Raw genomic sequence first — 24,467 nt, forward strand, 5'->3', positions numbered from 1 at the left:
CTGAGGACAGACAACTTCCAAGGACATCCTCTTTAGAACCATGATGAATGGTCAGAGCTGCCCAGCCTAAGGCATGGCCAAATGATTTCCCATGTTGTAATTCCAGTAGCTATTATACTATTGCCTGGGAATTCCAAATGGAGATATTAGGATGATCATTTTATAAGTTTCCATAGATACAAATAATGTAACTTGTACGTTAATTAATAAACACTAATTTGCCCTGTCCCATGTGATGGACATTTCAAACTATAATTCATCTCTAAATACAATTATAGAGTCTCCTCAAAATGAGTTTTTTTATCTTTAATAAAAGAATTAATCTTGAGCTCTTATTGTATTTGCTTCCTATTTTTGTGGAAACGAGCAAACCTTCATTCTTCAATCTTCAAAAATGGTATTTATTCTTTCCCAGATACAAATTGTATCTGTGGAGATACCATCATTAAGAGATTATACATGGTCTCTGGCTCCATGAAGTTTACATTCCAGCCCAACAAACAGGAAATGATAATACAGTCTGAGAAACATGAAAACATGGGAAACAGCAATTGCCCTGAGGCCAGAGATTGGAGAGAGGAGTGGTGTCTTCCTGGACAAGTAGTTTGACCAGCAAGATAAACAGGATTTATTTAGATGAAAAGTATCAGTAACAGTGCTCCAGACAAAGGGAAGAGCAGGTGCAAAAACTCAGAGGATAGAGACAAAAAGATAAAAACAAAGATTCTAAAAGAAATTCTGTTTGGCTAGGCTGGGGGAGAGGAAGAGGAAGGATGGATAGGGGATGTAAGTAGTTGGAATTGCTTTAAGTACTTTCTACATTTTCCAGTGAGTAACTGAAAAGCATTGAAGGGTTTAAGCAAGAAAATAATATAATGAGATATATTTGCATTTCAGAAAAACCAGTAGAGTGGAAAAGAGATTGGAAGAGTCTTGAAGGGAGGCTGGGTAACCATCTGATCTCTAGAGAATGATAGCTCCCACGGAAGGGTAGAGGAAATGAAAACAAGTGGTAGAATTCTCAAAATACAGTATTTAAGAAACAGACTCTAAGGATTTGATTACTGATTAAAATCAGGGGGTGAAAAAGACAGAAGAGTTTTTAAACTCATTTTTTAATGTTTATTTATTATTTTGAGAGAGAGAAAACATGCAAGCAAGAGAGAGAATCCCAAGCAGGCCCCTTGCTACCAGCCTGATATGGAGCTCGATCCCATGAACTGTGAAATCATGACCCAAGCCAAAAGCAAGATTCGGACACTCAACCAAATGAGCCACCCAGGTGCCCCTAAACTCTCTTTAAAATGAGACCCAGTTGGGGCGCCTGGGTGGCGCAGTCGGTTAAGCGTCCGACTTCAGCCAGGTCACGATCTCGCGGTCCGTGAGTTCGAGCCCCGCGTCAGGCTCTGGGCTGATGGCTCGGAGCCTGGAGCCTGTTTCCGATTCTGTGTCTCCCTCTCTCTCTGCCCCTCCCCCGTTCATGCTCTGTCTCTCTCTGTCCCAAAAATAAATTTAAAAAAAAAAAAAAAAAAAAAAATGTTGGATAAAATGAGACCCAGTTTATCTTTCTCTTTGGTGAAGGATTAAAGTCTACAAAAACTAATGTTTTGTTGATTTATGTAACAAAAAATGTAAATTTTTTATATGTGAATGAAGATCTGAAGACAATTTATGAAAATCAGTGGCTTTATTTCATAGGATCTTAAAAAAATTTATTGAAATCAGTTGCTTTATTTTATAATCACTTACACAGAATAAAAATATTCATTTAATTTCTATAGAAATAGGCTAATCATAAGATAAATACCTACTTTTAAGAAAAGGAGTATTTTAGTACATTCAATTTGCTGTTAAGATACGCAATTTGAAAAAGAGGAAAAAAAAAGAATTAGATAAAAAATATATAATATTGGTGAAAACTTCAGAGTATTCTAACTTTCTAGTTTCTTCATTTTCACACACTGGGAGACAAAATCATGTGCAACTTAAAGACATGTTAACTAATGCTGCCTACTGACTTTGAGGAAAAGGGACCTAGGCCTCTTTGAAATAATACTGTCCAGTGGAAACAAAAGGCAATTATAGCCACTAAAGCAAGCCACAAATACTAGTCACATGTGTAATGTTCAATTTTCTAGCCTTCATGTTTTTTTAAAAAAGAAAAAAGAAACAGGCAAAATTAATGTTCGTGATATATTTTATATAACTTTATATATCCAAAATATTATCATTTTAACATGTAATTTATATGAAATACTTATCAGCTATTTTATGTTCTTTTAGTAATTCTTTTTGCCTTTGAAATCTCCTGTGTATTTTGCACATAGCACATCACATTTCAAATATAGTAGTAGGGGCGCCTGGATGGCCCAGTGGGTTAAGCGTCTGACTTTGACTCAGGTCATGACCTCATGGTTCATGGGTTGAAGTCATGGTATCACTGTTCATGGGTTTGAGCCCTGCCTTGGGCTCTCTGCTGACAGCTCATAGACTGGAGCCTGCTTCTGATTCTGTGTCTCCTTCTCTGCCTACCTCTCCCCAGCTCACACCTGTATGTGTGTCTCTCTCAAAAATGAATAAACATTAAAAAAAAATCTTCAAATGCATATTAGGCACATGTGGCCAGCGGCTATCCTATTGGATGGTGCAGTTCTAGAACCTGGAGAAACGCACCAATAGGCTGCTTGCTCCCTTCCTGGGCCATTACAAATTTAGCAAAAGGTCAACGAATAAATGTTAAAAAAAAAAATTGTTAAGATCCTTTGGATAGTTGTTTCCTTATGCAGATGTGGCCACTGAGAACAAAAGTTAAAAGTAAGACAGAGGAATCACAAATTGAAACTTTGCTAGTAAGGTGCCAAAAGGCAACAAAAGTATTAAAAAATGGAATTATGTATTCAAAAATCCAAAATCCCAATAAACTTTAAATACCAAACTTTAATCCATTTAAAATAACTCATTTACATACAGCCTTTTAAAGTTTAATTTAAAAATCTCCTGGCAGCGACTTCATTTGGAAGTGGCAGGTTTTTTTTTGTTTTTTTTTTTTTTTTTTTGACACCAGTAGTTCTGTAAATCCATGGCAGGGGATTGCAAACCAGTTTCCATCTTGATTTAATGCTGTTTTAAGTTTGTAAGAAAAATGTCACTATGTAAACAGCAGACATTTTGATTAAACACGAAAGTTCTTATTTTGGCTGTTAAATCAATAATGCAGCTGGATTGAAAGTAGTTTACATTCCCTCAAAACTGGGCTTTGGTTCAGCTAGTATTGCACTGACATCATTTTCCAGCAAGATCTGGCTGCCTTCAGCAGCTGGTGTAGAAATATCCTTTACAAACAACCACATAATTTTCAACCTTAACACATTTCAAGAAGAGGGTCTTACAAATTCCTGTGCTTAAAATAGGGCGGTCAATCCAAAAATAGTCTCTCATCTAATGTGTAATTTACTGGTAAAAATTTTTAAGGTAATTTAAACAAGAATAGAAGACAAAGGCCTCTGGGGACATTAGTTCTTTCATTTCACCTGAAACCAACTTTGGAAGAGCGTTCCTACTTTCCTTTCTACAGTAGGCTAATTAATATGTAACTGGGAGCAATGTTTCTCACACTTGTTTTGAAAGCTCCCGAAAGTCACGGTGCTTTCTCCTCAACGTTGAGCCCAGGTCAAACTTCACAGATACTGATGTACTATTTAATTATGCTATACAAACTAGAATGCCTTAAAAAAGAAAATAAGACCACATTATATACATTTAAAACATAAAACCACAATTACCAGTACATACAAACCATTAAAAAGGAGGCAGTGAAACAGATCACAACAGACCATGTTGAGATTTTCAGAGATCATTAATTTACAACTTGAATATTCAAGATCAGCAATCAAAAGTTAAAGAAAAAATATGAAACAAAAATGCTAAAATGTATTCAAGACTACCCAATAACCATAATTTTATATGAATTAGAAAAAGTCACTATGATTCCATTTTGGTAGGAAGACAACTCTCATCTAGTTGGCTGAGCAAAAGTATTCTAAAGCCTCTGCTTAAGAATCCCTAACTCAGAACTTTTAACTACAGGACCTCAAATCGCTTACCTGTAGAAATTCTCTGACATTAGATCCCAGGACACGCAAGATTGTATCATAACCAGATTCTTGACAAAAGACAAAAAACATCTTCCCAAACATTTGGAGGATTTCTCCAGCATTGAGATCTATTTTATAGGTTTGAGAGAACAACAATAAAATATATTATAGCTAGAATATTGTTAGTGGGAAGAATGAAAATAGATGCGTAATGTAAAGTCAAAACATCCTCAATTTTTGTGCAAGTAGACATAGATTACAAGAGAAAATAATGGCCTGAACAATACAATGAAATCTTTGAAGACAACACATTGACATGTAAGCAGTGTCAATTTGTACTTATATGTAAAACAATCAGTTTCTCAGCTTTCACGAAAAACTACTAAATTAATTTCTAGCTTTTTAAAACAGATATTTAATGTATTAACTTATTTGTTCTGCAAAGTACAGAAGGAAAATCATCAAGAATGCACATGACTTAATACTATGGTGAAAAATGGTTTTCTTCAGGTAAATACACATATTTAATAAGTTGGTTGCATATAGTGTGTCCCCCAATATTCTCTTCTTTCTTAATGTTCAATTATTAATATTTCCTAAAATCTTCAATTTTTTTCTATAACATCAATTTTAATTGCTATCTCATTAACACAGGGACACAACAATTTATTTAATCAGTCTACTCTTAATGGAAAATGCAGACTTTTCCAATTTTGATAATACAAGTAATCCTGAAGTGAAAACATACATAAATCTTAACGCAAATAAACATAATAATTATGAAAAATTCCCAAAGGATTTGTAGATTTATTTAAGAGACTTTGACCAATGATGCAAAATTATTCTCTACAATGTGTTAATTTACCATCAGATGAAAAATGTGTGCAATTTCCCCTTTATCTCTACTTTTGACTACACTAAACATTTAATTTTTTAAAACTTGCCAAATTTGTATGAAAAACTTATTTCAGATTTTTTTCAGTTTTGATTACTAATGAGGCTGAATATTTTTATTATTAACAATTTACTGTACTTTCTTTGTAATTCTTGTATTCTGCAATAGACATTTGCTCTTCTACTTACAGTTGGCAGAGCTAAAAAGCATCTTTTTATTCTACCCAAACTGTAGCCTGGTTGTAAATTAAGCACTGTGTCAATAACTTTGAGATCAACTTTTTTTTTTTTTTTCCGTGAAGCTGTTTTTAAATTTTGTCTACTTTGTATGAGCTTTCCCTGACATAGACCTCAGTTTCTTGTTTCCTTTACCAAGAGTTCACAGAATCCATGATCGCAAGAGAGATTTGAGGAGTTTCCGCATGCTACCCTTTTGTAATTACTATGTTGTTGACACCAAAACTAAAGTTATTATGACATTAAGTGTAATAATTTTTTTCCTCCCCCAACAGATGGCTTTCTGTGAGGGGGTGCAGAGAGCTTCTCCATTCTCCAAAGAGCTTGTAAAGGAAAACTAGGACTCCGTGTAGCCTGGGCCTTCCCTCCACCATTGTGCAGTGTACAACCTGCATAACTATACAATGGGATGTTGGTTCGTGTATTCCTTTGGGCTTCTACGTGTAACTTAGACAAAGAAGGAACGTCACATTCAACTTACTGAGGACTTTGCTTGCAGCAGCAACCAAATCGTAAGTTTTAGAATCATCATATATTATTCTGACAAGAAACTGTCCTTCTTCATCTAACTGTGCCTCTTTTCTGGAAAACAAAAACAAGAGATGGGAAAAATGTTGAAACAAAAGAGTAGCTACCACAGTTACAATGATTGCATAAACCATGGTTTTATACCTGAACTAGGATATTTTTGGCAAGTTTGTTGAAATCAATGTCATTTGCCTAAAAGTCTAGTGCTCAAGAAGGGATTATTTCACATTCCCCTCCTCAAATTAAAATGATATATTTAAGCATATTTTAGCAAGACTTACATGTATATAGTAATGCCCAATGCAATACCTGATAGTAAACAGAATCAAGAAATAAGTTTTGGTTTAACAAATGGTTGGCAAATATTTGTTGAGTCCCTATATGTACCAGGCATTGTTCCAGGGATTAGGCATAGAACCTTTAGCAAGTTAAACAAAAATACATGACCTCTTGCAACATATGCATTCTAGGAGGGGAGACAGACAGGAATAAAACTAATACGTAACATATAATGGCAAGTAGTGTGAAGAAAAATAAAGACAGGTAGAGGGGGAGGGAGCTTGAGTACAAAAGCCAGGAAGCCTCACTGAGATACTGGCAATTGAGCAGAGTCTGAAGAAGCTTTGGGACTGAGCCACGAGCAAGGTGGGGCAGGCTAGGCAGGAGCAGTCTGGGTGTCTGAGGACCAGCAGACTGGAGCAGAGCCCAGCGTGCCTGGAACAGAGGTGGGGGGCAAAGTAGCTGTAAGAGAATGAGTCAGAGTGGTAACAAGGAGGCCGGGTGGACATTTACTTGAAAGAGATGGATAATTCTGGCCCTTGTGATACGAGCAGTGAGACAAACTGGCGTAGGTTAAAGGACTTAATCATGCTGCTGCATTGAGACCAGACCCAAAGGGTCTAGGACAAAGTGAGGAGACCAGCTAGGAGGCAACTGTCAAAACCCAGGCGAGAAAGGCTGGTAACTTGATTCAGAGTGGAAGCAGTGAATAGAGGAAGTGGTCGAGATGAAATATATTCTGCAGGCAAATCCAACATGATCTACGGATGGATTGGATCCAGGGTGTGAGAGAAGGGCAGGGCACACAGATGACACCGAGGTTGTAGCCTGAGAAACTGGAAGGGTGTTGTCACCAACAGGAAACTGGGAAAGGCCAGGCCGTTGGAGGTGGACTGGAGGGGTGTGGGTGAGGGGAGGTAAGATCAAGAGTTACGTTTTAAACACGTTTGAGGTGCCAAGTGGACTGATAAAATCTGCTAACAGATCCTTAGCTTATTACATGCAGTAGCTCAAAATATATAGAGTATTCATTCATTTTTAATAGTTGTCATATATAAATATATTTATTTTGATAGGATTTGGATTATTTTCTCAAACACATGTCCAAAGGAGAAATCTATTATTCACAACATTGCCAGCTGTAGAAGAGAGCTGACAAGTTTGCAGATATCTTTTCCAATGCTAAATTCACAAAAGTACGTGGAGCTTGGGTATCAATCTGACTCCCAATCCAATTCCTCTAAATCCCTGTGTGCTGCCAGAAGAATGCAAGACCAACTAGCCACTGTCATCAGGGGAACGTGAAACACTGTAGCTCAAATAGCTCCTTTTGAAACGCTGCCAAGGCAGGCCACAGTGCCTTCTCTCTCTCTCTGGAAGCTGCTGTAATCTGTATCACAGCTGCTGTTCATGGTTGGAATACCAGTGTCTGCTCAGGGGAAAAGCTCCAAATGGTGGCATGTCTCAGGTCCAGGTGGGATGTAGCTATTCTTAAAAAGTACCCTGTGTTCTTCATAGTATACTACATGTTTCCTTACAGTTATGCATAACAGTGCATGTAAAAGACAAAACGAAACAAGAGAGCCTGATTTCGGTAGGTATGAAAATCTGACTTTCAGAGCCTGGAATTCACCAGCTGAATAAACGTGGACAAATCACACAAAGCACATGAGTATTAAACCCTCACTTTTTAAAAACAAGAGCAATAATATAACCCAACACCTACACTGTAAGAGAGACAGTATGCAAAAGTATGTTCTAAGTTGTTGAGGAGTCTGTGTGTATATATATATACACACACAGTATTATATATATATATATATATATATATATATATACACACACACACACATATATACACACATTATTATATATATATATATACACCCACATATATACACACATTATTATATATATACACACATACATATATACACATATTATTATACATACATATTATATATATATATATATATAATTAATGACAATAGGGCTTCCTATGTCTACATATTCAAAAAATTACACAGCTGTACATAAGATGTGGAAATCTTCCTTTTACTGAACATGCACAGCTATTAAATAAAAGAAACACATGTTCCAAACCGTAAGTGTTTTTAATACCAGAAGTCAGTGAAATATCCCCAAATTATGAAGATATAATGTACAAACACTGACTTACCTTTTGATAAATGCTATTATGTTTCTTGCACATTATAATTTTAATTGTGTAAAAATATAAAATAAGGAAAGGAAAAACTTTTTAAAAATCCTTCATTATTCCGAGAGAACTACTGCTAATATTATATTAGAGTTGTTCATGTTTCAATACACTTGTATGTATATCACGGACCAGATTAAACTGCTTTAAAATCTCCTTTTTAGACTTAGTATTTGATGGATATCTCTTCATGTCAAAAAATATATTTCTATACTTTGCATAAAATTGCATGTGTAGGCACACTGAAGTTTTAGTATGTATTTAGATTGCTTCCATTTTTTGCAAGTATAAACAATGTTTTGATGCGTACCTTTGTAGCTAATTGATTATATTTCTATGTAAAAATAGAATACATTCCTAGAAACGGAATTGCTGATTTGAAGGATACGGATGGCCTAATTTTTCTCATTTTGCCACTGACATTTTATTACAAAATAGCATTGCTCAACAGATTAGAATTCTGAAGCCTCTGAGGTGACTGGGTGGCTCAGTTGGTTGAGCATCCTACCGGCTCAGGTCATGATCTCACGGTTCATGGGTTTCAGCCCCACGCTGGGCTCTGTGCTAACAGCTCGGAGCCTGGAGCCTGGAGCCTGCTTCCGATTCTGTGTGTGTCTCTCTCTCTGCCCCTTCCCCACCCCTGCTCTGTCTCTCTCTGTCTCTCAAAAAAAAATAAAAATGTAGAGGCGCCTGGGTGGCTCAGTCGGTTAAGCATCCCACTTCGGCTCAGGTCATGATCTTGCAGTCCCATGAGTTCGAGCCCCGCTTTGGTCTCTGTGCTGACAGCTCAGAGTCTGGAGCCTACTTCTGCTTTGGTTTCTGTGTCTCCCTCTCTCTCTCTGCCCCTCCCCAGTTTGCACTCTGTCTCTCTCTCAAAAATAAACATTAAAAAATCTAAAAAAAAAAAAATGTTTAAAAAAAGAATTTTGAAGCCTCTAACTTAGGGCATTCTAATAAAATATAGATATGTTTTAATTAAATACAATATAATAAAATATAAATTAATTTATGTTTTCATTGTGCCCTCTTCCAATGGGGTAAATCAAATGACCTAAATTTCTGTAATAAACTCACTTTCTCGGAAACACTCACCAATCTATAACAAGAGTTAAGTGAATGAAGTATAAGCAGTATACTCAATCTCTCTTCATAAAATAGAAGAATGGCCATTTCCCTAGAAATCCCCTAACCATGAGTCAATGCATTCCTTCTTTCCTTTCTCTTGTTTTAATAAAATAAGCTCCCTTATCTTTTAAGTTTTACTTCCTGAAGTGATCAGACCCACATGTTCCCTGGAGGGAGGCTGAACTATAAATTAAACAGTAGTACATGGAAGGAAATCATCATCTTCTTTGAAAAATGTTACACTAAATTCTAAGTAATTATTTAAAATACTTAGAATTCCTTATTTACATTTATTTTAGAAATCTTTTGGAATTTTGGGTGGCCCTTTAATTACTCTCCCCACCCCCAGCCCCAGGAGGAGGTATTTTGCCACAAATATTTGAGCACCTATTACTCCCCAGGCATTTTCTTAGGTACTTTTGATATATCAGTGAAGGAAATAAAGATCCCTGCCCTCACAGACCTTACATTTTAACTGGCAGAAACAATGAGCAATAAACGTATCCTCAAATTTTATAATCTATCATGAGGTGATAAATGTTACAAAAGAAAGTAGATTAGGATAAAAGGATAAGAGTAAGGATGTAGGAAGAAGAGGAAGGATGCACTGTTAAATATAGTGATTATGAGGAGTTTCCTTGGAGAAGTTAATTTCCAAGCAAAATTTTAGCAGGTAAAATTGATCTCCATGACCTAATCTTTCTGGACCCATTTTCTTTCCTTCTGGAGCTCATTCTTCATTTTTTTTTTTCCTTTTTTGGGGGAAAAGTGAATTGGGGATATCACAGACACTTTAGTGCAAAATGGCTTAATACATTAGACTGAGCAGGAGAATTTACAGTGCAAAAGGAATAATACGCAAAGGAATTAATTTCAGGCAATAGGGTCACTGAAGCTACTAGAAATGCTTGCTCAGTGTGTCTCCATTCTCAGTACTATTTTTCTTCTAACTTCTGGACAAATTTATATTTGTTCAGACTTTATACCGTCAAATGATTTAGCCTCCAGAGGATGCAGAGATGTGACAATAATATATCTCAGAAACATCTTCAAGATATGTCTGCCACTATTTTTTTGAAGGAAGCTTCAATGGGCTTCCTTCTGACCTTATCTCCTTGGTTTTGGAGATGTTTTTTCACTAGCTACCTACAACCACAGAGGGTAACCAGCAAACGTGAGAAAAGCTGGGAAGTAAGAGGATATTCAGATTACATAAATGATTTATACAATTCAAGTAATATGACCTCACCTCATAAATCTCCATAAGTTTCTAGCTTTTTTCATAAAAGCAAAAGTAAAGGATGCATCAAGTATATAGATATGACATTTAACAATATTTAAGGCTTATTTTCTGGATAGAGTTTCTTTTGTGCCTACATTATCCAAATTCAGCCAAGTACACTAACCAAATTTTCTAGACTCACTTATCTTTCAGAATATATTTTCTGAGCCTTAATTTTGTTTAAACTGCTGCATACACAAAGCAATTATGTAATTCTCTGTTATTTAAATTATATTTAGTTTAAAAATTATATTTAGTTTACATGTGAAAAAAACACAGGCTTCTCTGGGAAACATAATTTAAAATTTTCTCAAAAATTAAGTATTTTTTTCCCAATAACTTTTAGATCACAGCAACTATCATATAAAACCAGAAGTAAATTGAATTAAAATTTATTCGGTAGCGCTCATCTATCAAATGGCAACCAACAGAACTATTATCATCATATATCCTAGTTTGTGTTATTACATCCTCCTGCTTCCTATTATTTTAAATATTGCTTGGATGACCCCAAAATAATATAGTCTTCCCCTATTTCCAAATAGTATACCTTGCAGGCATTCGTGTTATCTTTACCTGTATACGCAAGAACTGTGTTTGGATTAAGCATTAAATTTTTCTACTTAGTAGTGTATTACTCAATAAAAGAAGTCAGCTGATAGTAAGACATATTTAGAGGCTCATTTTTTAAATGGCTTAAATGAGGTTTGATGAAGTTAAAAAAAAAAAAAAGGGTATTTTCTTTGGTTAACAAGTAAACCTAGATAGAGAGAAGCCCATTTGGCTCCATCTGTGTGGTAAGTCATGGCGTTTTCTCACATGGTGCGCAAAAGCACCGGCTAAGCTACTCCCACATGCAATTGCACTAACCTGGGCCAAGTTCACCTCTGGGGTTTTGGTTTCCTCATCTGGGAAACAGAGGAACAGCAGTACTTACATGGAGTTGTGTTGGTTGGCAAAGTTAACCTATGTACTGAGCTTAGAATAGTGTTTCCCACCGACTTAATGCCCAATACACCCAGCTAACAGAGGTGTAGTTGTTGAAGATGATGAGGGAGGAGGGCTAAAGGAGGGAGACAAAATGGCAGGTGGAAGAAGAGAAGGAAAGAAATGACAACCAAATGTTGGGAATTTTGATTTAGCATCAAAAGTGTCAAAATAAAGGTACACTTAATTTGTTGTTGATTAGATGGTAAGTTTTCTTTCTTTTTTTATTTTTTGTAAAATTTTTAAATGTTTATTTATTTTTGAGAGAGAGGCAGACTTCAAACAGGGCAGGAGCAGAGAGAGAGGTAGAGAAGGAATCTGAAGCAGGCTCCAGGCTCTGATCTGTCAGCACAGAGCCTGATGCGGGTCTTGAACCCACAAACCGTGAGATCATGACCTGAGCCGAAGTTGTGGGCTTAACTGACTGAGCCACCCAGGCACCCCTAGATGGTAAGTTTTCTTAATTCAAATAGCTGAAAACAAATAAGTCCTATCTCTTCTCACCTGGAGATGAAATAAGAAATCATCCTATTCTATGTATCTGTAGCCACAATAATTGTTTAAAAATTAAGTAAGTGTACATGAAAAATTTTCCCAGTAGTAATTTCCCACTTAATTTTAAAAATGGCTATTTGTTGGAATTTATTTATTTTTTTTTAATTTTTTTTTAATGTTTATTTATTTTTGAGACAGAGAGAGACAGAGCATGAACGGGGGAGGGTCAGAGAGAGGGAGACACAGAATCTGAAACAGGCTCCAGGCTCTGAGCTGTCAGCACAGACCTGACGCGGGGCTTGAACTCACGGACCGCAAGATCATGACCTGAGCCGAAGTCGGACGCTTAACCGACTGAGCCACCCAGGCGCCCCTATTTGTTGGAATTTAAATTGATCATTTATTTACACTAATTGCCTTTCCCCAAAAGAATAGTAGGTATTTTTATTATGATGTTTTGTGGTTTTGGTTTTCACCTTTTGCTTTTTTAATCACTGGGGCTTAACTCACGTGCCTGGAATAGAGCATTGTGCTCAATAAATTTGTACATGTTTTAAAAGAGGTGAGGGGCGCCTAGGTGGCTTGGTCGGTTGAGCGTCCGACTTCGGCTCAGGTCATGATCTCACGGTCCCTGAGTTTGAGCCCCAAGTCGGGCTCTGTGCTGACAGCTCAGAGCCTGGAGCCTGTTTCAGATTCTGTGTCTCCCTCTCTCTCTCTGCCCCTCCCCTGTTCACGCTCTGTCTCTCTCTGTCTCAAAAATAAATAAACGTTAAAAAAAATTTTTTTTAAATAAATAAAATAAAAGAGGTGAATGGAGTAATTAAACACATTTCCCTCACATGTTTCTAAACTGCCTACTAAAAATCAAACAATCAAACATTACTGGCAAAAGTAAACAGTTTGTTTTCAAACTACTATTTAATTTTTAAACAGGAGGCGCACAATTTGTCAGAAATATCCAGGCAGCATTTTTCATAGCTCCATACTTAGAGAGATATTCCTTTTTAAAAAAAAAAAAAATGTTTATTTATTTTTGAGAGAGAGAGAGAGCACGTGCGAGCAGGGGAGGGGCAGAGAGAGAGGGAGACAGACGATCCAAGCAGGCTCTACTCTGACAGCAGAGTTGAGGAGATATTCCTTAACTGTAAAATGGGAACATACAAAACCTGAATCCATATTTGGTCACTGAATTCCTGCTGTTAGACACTTTTCAGGTAAGTTTAGTATGCCAGAGGGGCCTGGCTTTCAGGTAAAGAAGTTTACCAGAGAGGTATGGAAACGGGTGTTCTGTGATGATAGACCCTGAATACAGGCATTTTGAAAATAAAGCCTCAAAATCGGGTCTGGTCTCAGAAGGAAAAGGCCAGCATACATGATACAATCAAACTGACCAGTGGCAGTTTAAAGGGGTACTGAACCTTTAAAAACCATCATGACAGAACATGCTTAATTAAAAGACAGACCGTAGATGTTGTCTTGACAATGAACCCCAAGGTGGTCTATTTTATTTTATTTTTTTAATTTTTTTTTTTAACGTTTATTTATTTTTGAGACAAAGCATGAACAGGGGAGGGGCAGAGAGAGAGGGAGACACAGAATCTGAAACAGGCTCCAGGCTCTGAGCTGTCAGCACAGAGCCCGACTCGGGGCTTGAACTCATGGACCGTGAGATCATGACCTGAGCCAAAGCCGGATGCCTAACCGACTGAGCCACCCAGGTGCCCCCCAAGGTGGTCTATTTTAGTGCACTGTAAGCACATCATAAATGCTGAATGGTGTCCAACCATTACTAAAATTGAAACCTCCCACTATAAAACACAGATAACTATATATAATATCTAAACTGTTAAAAATTCACATTGTTTTTTTCTTTTTTCTGAGTGGCTGTGAAGTATTAATGACCTCTCAATTTTAAATAGTTGATTCCCACTAAGTCTGAATCTCCAGAGAAACTGGTTTGAGGCAGCTACCGCAGGGAGAGACAGACCCTTTAAATGCAGTGACAGCTCTCTGCTTGGAGTCTCTTGCAGTTAGTAAAGGTTCCTCCTGAAGTCAAGGTGTTTGCTCATCCGAGTACTGTAAACAGTAACAGTAAATGCTGTCAAGAGTGACACAGACTGCAGTAAAGTGACATCATTCTTAATATATAATTGCAATTTTTTTCCTTTGTACAAGTTGCCATGAGAGTCTAATGAGAGTCTCATTAGTAACTGCCTGAATTCTGAAGACACGTCCACAAACGTCTCACATGAACCCTTTTCAGTAGCTTCATCAGACACATGAATTCACTTAGATCCCTGTGTGCCCTTCAACATTAACTCACCTTGTAAGCAGAGTCACAGCTCTTTTAAGATAAATAGGTTGCTCAAAATTTCTGAGGCTCTGAGTTTCTGCAATAGATGTGCGAGTTGGTGAATAAAACCACCTTTAAGAAAGTCATAGCTAAAATCACCTGTCAAAGTGCTTGAAAAGTCCAGGAAAACAAAACAAAAAATGAGCAGTACTAATACACATGCATCTTGCCAATGACGATGCTAAACTGGCTTCCTTTGGAAAGAAGGTCATAGGTCCTTCTCTTTAGGGAAAAGCACGTAATGTGATTCTTGCAAGCCTACCTGCGTTCACGTCCCTGCTCTGATGATTAACAGCTGAGGGATTTGAGACAGCGTTTTAAAGTCTTGAAGACTCATTTATTTCCCTTGTTTATAAAATCAGGACAATGAACAAATCTATTGTCTACAGTGGCTGTAAGGATTAGGGGAAACAATGAGTATAAAGCACTTAGGACCGTGACTGAGGAACCAATGGTAAGTATGCAATATATATGAGCTGTTACATTCACAACTGAACGACCTGATGAGCATTCTCATCTGGTTTTTACATTTAATTTTGGCATTACAAACATTTATCTACAGTTTATAGCACTGACTTTATTTTTTTATTATTATTATTTTTTTTAACATTTATTTATTTTTGAGACAGAGAGAGATGGAGCATGAACAGGGGAGGGGCAGAGAGAGAGGGAGACACAGAATCGGAAGCAGGCTCCAGGCTCTGAGCCATCAGCCCAGAGCCTGACGCAGGGCTCGAACTCACGGATCGCGAGATCGTGACCTGAGCTGAAGTCGGACGCTCAACCGACTGAGCCACCCAGGCGCCCCTATAGCACTGACTTTAAACAGCGCCACATCTACCCGACTTTTAGACACTTGCGAAAGGATTCAATCTTGTCCTGAATCCAATCCAGGAACTGTTTTTTGGTATATGAAACTGGTAACCCAACAGCAGTGTTTTTAATTCTTTCATTATATCCATGTACACAGGGAAATGACATAAAAGAACTCTGACTCTTCCAAAAGGAGATGCTATAATATACTGCTCTATCTTCTGCCTTTGCTGATATGTAAAAAAAAAAGTCCATTTCAACAGAGCTTATATTGTGTTAAATGGTGACATAAAAAATAGTGACAATAAATTCTGGTTACATAAATTCTGACATAATAAATACTGGTTACAGAAAAAAAGTCTGTGAATATGTATGTGTTCTACTCTTTAGAAATTAAAAATGTGAAGGATTATAAATATACATATATATACATACACGTACACACATACACAGAGGGAAAGAGAGAGAAGAAAAGGACAACAATCTACCAGGCTCTTCCCTAGGAAATTTTTACAAAGGCTAGAATCTACTAAGACAAAACGAACATTAACCAATAGTAGAAATACATGATCATAAACCCTGGTATGTACTATGAAGAAAAATCAGCTTTGGAGGTGAGAGAAGCTTTCCTTTAAGAAGTAACTCTTGTTCTGGGGTGCCTAGGTGGCTCAGTTGGTTGGGCGTCTGAGTTCAGCTCAGGTCATGATCTCGCAGTTCATGAGTTTGAGCCCCGTATTGGGCTCTGTGCTGACGGCTAAGAGCGTGGAGCCCACTGTGGGTTCTGTGTCTCCCTCTCTCTCCGCCCCTCCCCCACTCATCCTCTTGTCTCTCTCTCAAAAATAAACATTAAAAAAATTTAAAAAAGAAATAAAAAAGAGGTAACATTTGTTTTGCCATCTCAAGGCTGAAAGATGTTTCCTTTTATGGGTAGGGGATAGGGAGAGGGAAGATGAGAACTGCTAAGCACAGGTGTTATTCTCACACATAAAATTCAAAGTTTTCAGGAACTGAAAACTGGCCCATTGAGGCTGAGCGCTGAGAGAAAGCGGGAGCTGTGGACCGAAAGGTCCCTATGTTTGAGTGATTTGAAAACTGATCACAAAGAATTCCAAGAAGGCAACAATTTAATATTTCAGGATTCAACAATGAATGGCAAGCAGATCGGAACAGGCAATGGACCCATAGCCACAGCGACAAAGAGATACAAAAAATACCACAGAATATTAGCCTGTGCCTGGAATAGAAAGATCTTGCAGGCGGACATAGATGTCGGTGTGTAAACTCCTTCACATACCTACCAGTGAGCTCTTTTCGTAGGGCTCTCCCAGAACCTGGATCATGTCTGCTGAGCAGACCTCAGTATCTTTTGACATAAAAAAGGTGCTCCGTTTTACTAGACACGAAAACACCATTTTCCCACCATTTCCTCTTTAACGAACAGGGAGGAAAAGAAGCAGATGGAGAAGCTGCAAGTACTCATGTCTTCTGAGTTGTCACCCTCTGAACTGGGCCAGTTGTACAGATTTCCTAAAGTGTGTTTTCCTGTTGATGTGCACACGCCATCAGTTCATACCTACTGCTTTCCAACACACTGAAGAGAAGCATGTGTTCAAGTCCCTTATCCTGTGGACAGGAGAGAGAGCCAAAAGGACATCGTTCCTTGCGAACAGCAGCAATGTCTAGCTAACATCTGCCCCAACTAGGTCTGGGTGTGCTAAAAGGGAGAGTACAGATTTTCTAATGTCGCCTCTGGCTCTGATTTTACCGTGCGAAGCTCCTTCTCTGAGACACCCAATTAAATAAAATGTCTCTATGCTTCGTCTTCATTCTCGAAAATTACAGAAAGTATTTGCAAGTATCTCAAGTAAAACGAAAACCTGGCTTGATTTCAGGGGGATACTTCAAATCATCAAAGAAAAACCCCAAGATAAGGCTAGGACCTGACCTATCACCTGGCTGCTCAGCAGACATGGTCCAGGTTCTGGGAGAGCCCTATGGAAAGAGCTCACTGGAAGGTATGCGAAGGGGTTCAAACACGGACATCTACTGCCACCTGCAAGAATAACTTCAAATGCTAGTAAGCTTATCAGCTCATGCACTATGCCTACCTCTATCTTTCAGGGTGACTGGCAGGTCTTTCTACAGAAGAAGGTCTCAATCCTAACAATGATCAAATTTACCCATTTTTATCTGCATATTAATTTGTTTATTTGTACTGAAGAAGTTTCTAGGTATGACAATATGGTTTCCTTTTTATACGTATATTATATTTGCCCCTATTTCTATCTTAAGAGAAACAGTAAACTGACACCAGAAGAGCAGGATTGGAGCCCTGACCTTTCAGCTTCCTACATATAATCCCCCAGGACAGTCATTTCACCTCTGGAAACTCAGCTCGATCATTAAAAACAAGCCTCAAACAACATTGAGCTCACTTATATGTGGGGTCTACAAAGGGCAAACTCAGAGAAACAGAGCAGAGTGGTGGTTCCCAGGATGTGAGGGTGGGGGAAATGGGGAGCTATTGTGCAAAGGGTAAGACAGTCAGTTGTAAGATTAACATGTTGATTATAACTAATAACACTGGGTCATATACTTGAAGATCTAAGAGAGTAGATCTTAAATGTTCTTACCAGAACAAAGAAAGGGTAACTGTGTGATAGGAGAGAAGTGGTAGCTAATGCTATGGTGGCAATCATTTCACACTTGATCAATGTGTCTAATCAACACACTGGCACACCTTAAACTTACACAGTGTTATGTATCAATTATATCTCAATAAAGCAGGGAAAAAATGAGCTGGAAACGACTTTTCCTATCTCAGCACTCAACTGAAAGTGCATAGAGGAAAGGACTTTGGAAGTTTTAAACAATTTTTATAATATCGAGTACCATTAATAGATAACAACCTACTTGAACAAGGGTCAGAATGATATAGAAATTTAGTTATATGGCCTCAATGAATATGAAAATCTATTAAAACATGGCAAAACATGGTGCATTCTTTTGTTTGTTCTCATTTATTTTCATAAAATAGATAAGGAGAAACTGCTGCTACTCTTTCAAACAATGCATAGAGATGGGGGAGAGGGAACCAGAAAAGTATAATGTAAGTTTGATTCCAAAGTGGGACGTGAGCAGAAAACCAGCATAATGAAAGTAACAGTCTTCCCTTGATCCGCAAAATAGAGAGACTGGGACAAGCCTGACACACAGAACCCAACCAGGGTGCTGTTCGAGCGGCACAAAAGAAAGTGCTAAGAACCAGAATGAAAGAAGAAGAGAGTCTAAGAGGCACTTCAAATTTAAAGAACTGGTCTCAGTTGCACAGAATGGACAAAAGAGAAAAACAAGTGACAGTGACAGTGAAGTGACTCATCTACACCAATGAGGGAACATTTAGTCTATGTAGACTTCAATGATCTACTATTACTCAAAAGAGAACTTCATTATCTTTCAGGTGAGTTGGGGAAGAGAAGAGTCAAAAAACTCTGACTCTAGAGTAAAATTAATAATAGCTACCATTTATTATTAAGCAGTTACTTTTCAAAATCTGTGTTAAACATTTTCAGACAGTTTTCGACATATTATAACAACAACTGTATACAGTAGGTATAATGTTTTCTTACGCAGGGAGGCTTGGATAGTTGAGACAACGTGGGAATATGAACAATAATGACTGATTTGTGACTAGCAAATTCAACTAGATACATTAATTTCAAAACTGGAAGGTCCAAATGTTTCTATGTTTGAGTTACAGGCAGAAAATATCCTGATAACTCTGATAAGAGTTAGTAGTATGATAAGACTTTATTTGAAGCAAAGGAGCACATCTTACTTTTCTACCCTCAGTGGCTGAAGGACTACACTATGCTCATTAAAAACAAGCTTAACTAAAGAATGAAAAAAGGAATAAATCAATGAATGAAAAAGTATGCTGCCCTGCTGTAGGTACATCAAATAAAACCATACTAAACATACATAAATTCTTTACTCAAGATGATCAACAGCCTTCTAGAGGAATTTGCTCCAACATGTTATCAACTAACAATGCGATTACATTATTTTCAAATCTTATACCAAAATTTTGATCCAAGTATTTATCTCATACCTTTTAGTGAAACAGAGAAGGGATAAGACATGTACCATATAGCACTTGCGAATTTCAAATCTATTTTTAATTCGTTCCTTGGACCACTCAACTCTAGGCAAAATAATTAGTTGTTAGGTATTTTTTTGGTTTGTTTTTTTATAAACTTTCAACCATCTTAGATTTTTTTCAGTGTTTTGAATCCATCCTTATGCTTCAGTGAAGTTAGGTCAATCTAAATTTGCACCCATTAACTTGATGCAATTATCTGTTTTGCCAGGGATGATGGAAGGATAACAGAGATAATTAAACCCAGTGCTTAGGTGCTCTTCTATTATGTATATCCTGACTTTGTTTTCTCTGAAATCATGATTATTTTTTTTTTTCATCACTTTGGAACCATGGCTTCTAGAAAAGACCATCTGAAAATTGAAAAACCAACAAAACAAGATTTGAGGTAGATTCAGAGGTCTCTTTTGCTTTTTCATATATATTTAGGGTCTAGATCAGAAGTTAGTAAATGGGTTAAATCCAGCCCACTGCCCCTTGGATTGTCTGGTCTGAGAGCAAGGAATAATTTTTACATTTTAGATGGTTACATTTTAACAGTTATATAGCTACCTACATAATATCCTCATTATTGACTCTTGGCCTACAGCACCTGAATTATTTACTCTCTGGCCCTTTAAGAGAACATTTGCTGATCCTTAGTTTAGATGATTTTTTTTCTTAAAAAGAGGAACTTAAAGCTTGTGTGAAATGGTTACATGATTGGTAAGAGTGTAATTGTATATGGAGTTTACAGTGAAGCATTTTTGGCTCCTACCGCTGAAAATTTTCTGTCTGGAATCTGTTACTTAGAGTTTTATTTGTCATTAAATGTTTGGTATTCCTTCTCATGGAGGATATATGGCCATTTCCTACTAAACAAACAAACAAAAAGTGTTATATATAACTTCTATAAACAACAATTTATGTAGTTTCTCAAAAAGACCAAAGAGGAAGATAGAGATGTTTGGTACTTACTGAGACACACACACACACAACAAATCACAGCTTTAGTTTTTCATAAAAAGTTAAAACAGGAAGTGTCTTGTACCATTGGTTGCAGTGATCCTCCCTGGACTAGAGGATGAAGTTGAGAGGAGGCATCAGAAACTCCCAAGGAGCATTTTAAAGTTAAGCTCCTCCGAATTTTCCTCTCCAGCCCCCAGGAAGTGAGATCTCTTTGCTGTGCTAAGCAAATACTCTTCCAGGGAGAGCATAGTAACCCCTCAGAGGTGCTGACTGGGTTGCAAACCAATGAGCTGCTTTAATCCCTCTCAACACAGAAAACTGAACAATGTTCTCTATTCCAGATACTAAATGGTACCCAAGACAATATGGTCTCCAACAAAAGGGATGCTCAGACAAAAAAAGAATCAAAGTTAACACCTGCACTACAACACTAGTTTAATAGTATTCCTCTTGCAGAGGTACATAATTCTTGATGTAAACATATATATGTATATATATATATACACACACACCCATATGGTTTGTTTCATGTTACCAGGAAAAAAACATTTTGAATGATTTAAGTTATTAACACTTGAATGGGTTAAGAATACTGTTCAGAAATAAAGATAAATTAGTGAGTCAAAGGATACTAATGTGTAATTAAAAATGCATTGTTTCGTAAAGTAGAATGTAACAATATTCTCAGCCTACTTTGACAAAGTTCTCACACCAGTGGAGTTTGAATATTTTTAGATAGTTTGACCTTCTCTGGGGAAAATATGCCCAATCCAAACAAATCACTTGATAATTTAATTTTTTAAAACTGCTGATACATTCCTCTTAAAGTGTAATTTTTCATCTTTGTATTTAGCAGTGATTTAAATTGATAATGGCTAGGACATACACTCTAAATCTGGTTAAAACACATAATGACTATTTAGCCATGATAGATTTTACTGTGCTCTCAAAATTTTAAACATATTGTCATAGGATTTTCATCCAGAAATTTGGGGATTTCTATAGTATGGATGGGAAAACCTGTAGGAACATGCATGATGCTTTCATAAATTCACAAAGAAAGTGGCTTAAAAATAACCCTAAACTAAGTTACACTGTTTAAAATCTTGCTTTTGATGTCTGCCTTCTCTGTAACTCTACCAGGCAAAATAAAAATTACGAAGGTATTAATAAGGCAGACAGATTCAAATCCCAAAGTAAGCTTTAGTGCCTAAATACTCATTTGATTTAAGCCATAATTTCCAAATCTCCACTTCTCTTCTTAATATGTAAATGAGCCCTGTGAGTAACAGAAATGGCTCATGGAACATGAAACCATGCTCAACCATACAAACCCAAGGAAGGGAAAAGTTGCATTCTAGTGCTTAATATTTAACCCTGACCATTTCCATGGAAAGAGATATTTAAAAGAAATCATTATCATGTGACTGCATAATAAGACCTGTTAGGATTGAATGCTAATGATTGGAATATATTGGTGGGGAGGGGGGGAAGCATGAAAGCATCACCCACTTGATAGAACAAAATGAAATCAGTGAGGTTAGGAAATGAAAGCAGAGAATAACAATGTGTTTGTTCTCTTCTGCCCACCCAGGTAATCACTCCCTGTATCTCCATTTCGACGTGACAGATTGGTGTTCCAGTATGAAAACCCATATACAGTATATGGCTTTGCTTTATCTAGTTGGTTGTGCCCATCCATACAAGTTAAATGCAAATTTCACCAGAATAAGAGAGAAGAAAAAGGGAGAGAATTTTGTTAGATCAAAATGCTCAACGTGCTTGCAGAGATGACCCATCGTTCCAACAGGTTTAAAGTCTCCGGTGGCTGTGGTATTTCGGTCCACAGCCAAAGTACTGGGCTCCCCGCCCTAGGATGCTCTCCTGCGAGGCAGCCTTCGCCATAGTAGACACCAAAATTTTGAGAAAATGAAAGAAAAAAGAAACATTCCAATTTTACTTCATTTCAAATGAATAAATGCACTTGATTCAATTGCTCAAGAAATTGTCTCAAGAGAAGTTGAGTTTTTGCACACTAAAAAGGCTCAGCTGTTTTATGGGTCTGCGAGGTGTGTCAATCATAAAGGAGTCCAGGTTTGCCGTCAGTTCCTAAGGCCTCCGGCTCTTTGAACGTCGCGGAAGCCTTAGTGGTCCCCCGGGCCCCACTCCGCGTGGGAGTCGCCCAGCCTGCAGAGCTCCGGAACCGCCCCGGCGCTGGCAGAGCATTCCCACGCTCAGGCCGGGTCGGGAGGCCGCGGTGACCCCAGGGGCTCCTCCGCCTGGTTTTCGCCCTCGCAGCCCCGCCCCGGCCGCCCCTCCTCTCCGGGTCCCAGCTCCGGAGCGTGGGAGCGCAGCTGCAGCCGGGAGCGGCGGCCGGAGGCATCTCCGAGGATGCGCGCCCACGACCCAGGCAGGAAGCGGAGGACGCAGCGAGGCGCGCGGTGCAGCGCCGGGGCCGCCCCGGGACCCCCGCCGACCCTGCCCCCACCCCCCGCCCCCGCCGCCCCACACACGCGAGCGAGCGCGCGCGCAGAGCCCGTGCTAGGGGAGCCAGTCACTTACTTGATGTCTTCCCACACCTCCGGGCCGTAATTGCGGATCACCAGCAGCTCCAGCGCGTGATTCACAAATCCGTACTGCAGGGACAGGGGAAACCTGAGCGTCAGGGACCCTCAGTAGGTGGGCAGGGGCTTGCGGGCGAGGCTGCAGCCTCAGCTGCCACGGCTCTGGTTTAACCTTGTGCCCTACCCCGTGGCTCCGCTCGGTTCGAAGCACTCGGTGTTAAAGAGGGGCATCCGAGGCGCGCCACCTCCGCCCCAATAAAGGGCAGATCCTCTCCGTCCCCGGCCGCCCCACCGCCTGGACACCTTCTTACCCCTCCACTCACCTGTCACCAGTCCGAGGCAAGTCGGGCATCGGGAAAATGTGGCGAGGGGGACGCGAACCCGGCACCTCCCCGCCACTGGCCCTCAGCCACTCACACTGATGGGGTCAGCCTGAGCCGAGAAGCCCTCGCGCCTCAGCCGCACGTTCCCTTCCCGAGTCTGGGGAGTCGCTGCGCGCTGCAGAGTGGAGGACCCTCCCCTAAGAAGCAAAGGCACTCACCGCCCCTGTCGCGACCCCCAGCGTTCCACTACCCACCCCACCCCCCACCCCCCGCCCTGGACACAGGCAAAAAGGCGAGACGGCTCCTGCGACCCACGGTGCGCTTCCCCGGCCCCCGCGCCGAGCTCCGGTGGCGCGGCCGGCTCCCTTGGGCAACCAGGCCCGGCGCAGCGCGGTGTGATGTTCCAGCCCGACCCGGCTGGAAGCACTCACCATGGTGTCTGCGACCGGAGCCGAAGAGGCAGCCCCCACGCAGAGGCACGGCCGAAGGGACCCGGGTGGCGGCTGCAGCAGCGACAGCGCAACAGGACCGCGGCGGCAGCATAGAGCTGGAAGCGGCGCAGCCGCCTGGGCCGGCCCTGATTGCCACCTCCTCGCAGCCAATGAGGAGTCGAGCCGCTGGAGGCTGGTCATTGCCTCCCAGTTTTCAACCAATCAGCGACAGAGGAGGGAATTCGGTTGCTCGCAGGGCTGCTGCGCTCCAGTGCCTTCCAACCCCCGCCCTGGTGACAAGGTTTTTTTATTTGAGGCCATTACAATGACGACGGAGAAGCTCCAGTCTTGCTTCTTGCATGAATTCTGGGTGAGGAAGATTGCAGCTGTTGTGGTCGCACCAAATGTATTCTTACGCAAAGACTTGCCTTCAGGGGTAACAAAAACTAAGGGTGTGTGTGTGTGTGTGTGTGTGTGTGTGTGTGTTGCAATGGTCAAGCCCTAAAAAGGAATACTCCCCATAGTCAGCATCCTCATGTTCATCCTTGTTTTGCAGATAAGAATTTCCTTTGTGGCTTGATCCCTCAACAGCTGTTGGCAAACTGAAAGCTAATAGTACTGAGCTTAACACATATTATTTGTAGTTAATGAGACTAGTTGAGTGAGCCAGCTAAAATAATGAGTTTGGTGAGCATAATAATACAGTTTGGTGAACATTGTGTCAAACCCAACTCTGC

At 39.3% G+C, this 24,467-nt stretch overlaps 1 protein-coding gene across 3 annotated transcripts in view; it reads right to left on the reverse strand.

Annotated features, from left to right (window-relative positions):
• GUCY1B1 (guanylate cyclase 1 soluble subunit beta 1) overlaps positions 1-23,856 on the reverse strand; it is a 49,933-nt gene extending 26,077 nt beyond the window's left edge. For all 3 annotated transcript variants that reach the window (XM_042935216.1, XM_042935215.1, XM_042935214.1), the window contains exons 1-4: positions 23,731-23,856; positions 22,975-23,048; positions 5,707-5,807; positions 4,104-4,222 (exon numbers count right to left, since the gene is read on the reverse strand). In XM_042935216.1, the coding sequence (XP_042791150.1) occupies positions 4,104-4,222; positions 5,707-5,807; positions 22,975-23,048; positions 23,731-23,733 (297 nt within the window). In that variant the 5' untranslated portion in view covers positions 23,734-23,856. The remainder of the gene's footprint in view (positions 1-4,103; positions 4,223-5,706; positions 5,808-22,974; positions 23,049-23,730) is intronic.
• Between the last annotated feature and the right edge of the window lie 611 nt (positions 23,857-24,467).

This window comes from Panthera leo, chromosome B1, assembly GCF_018350215.1.
Source record: "Panthera leo isolate Ple1 chromosome B1, P.leo_Ple1_pat1.1, whole genome shotgun sequence".
NCBI classification, from domain to species: domain Eukaryota; kingdom Metazoa; phylum Chordata; class Mammalia; order Carnivora; family Felidae; genus Panthera; species Panthera leo.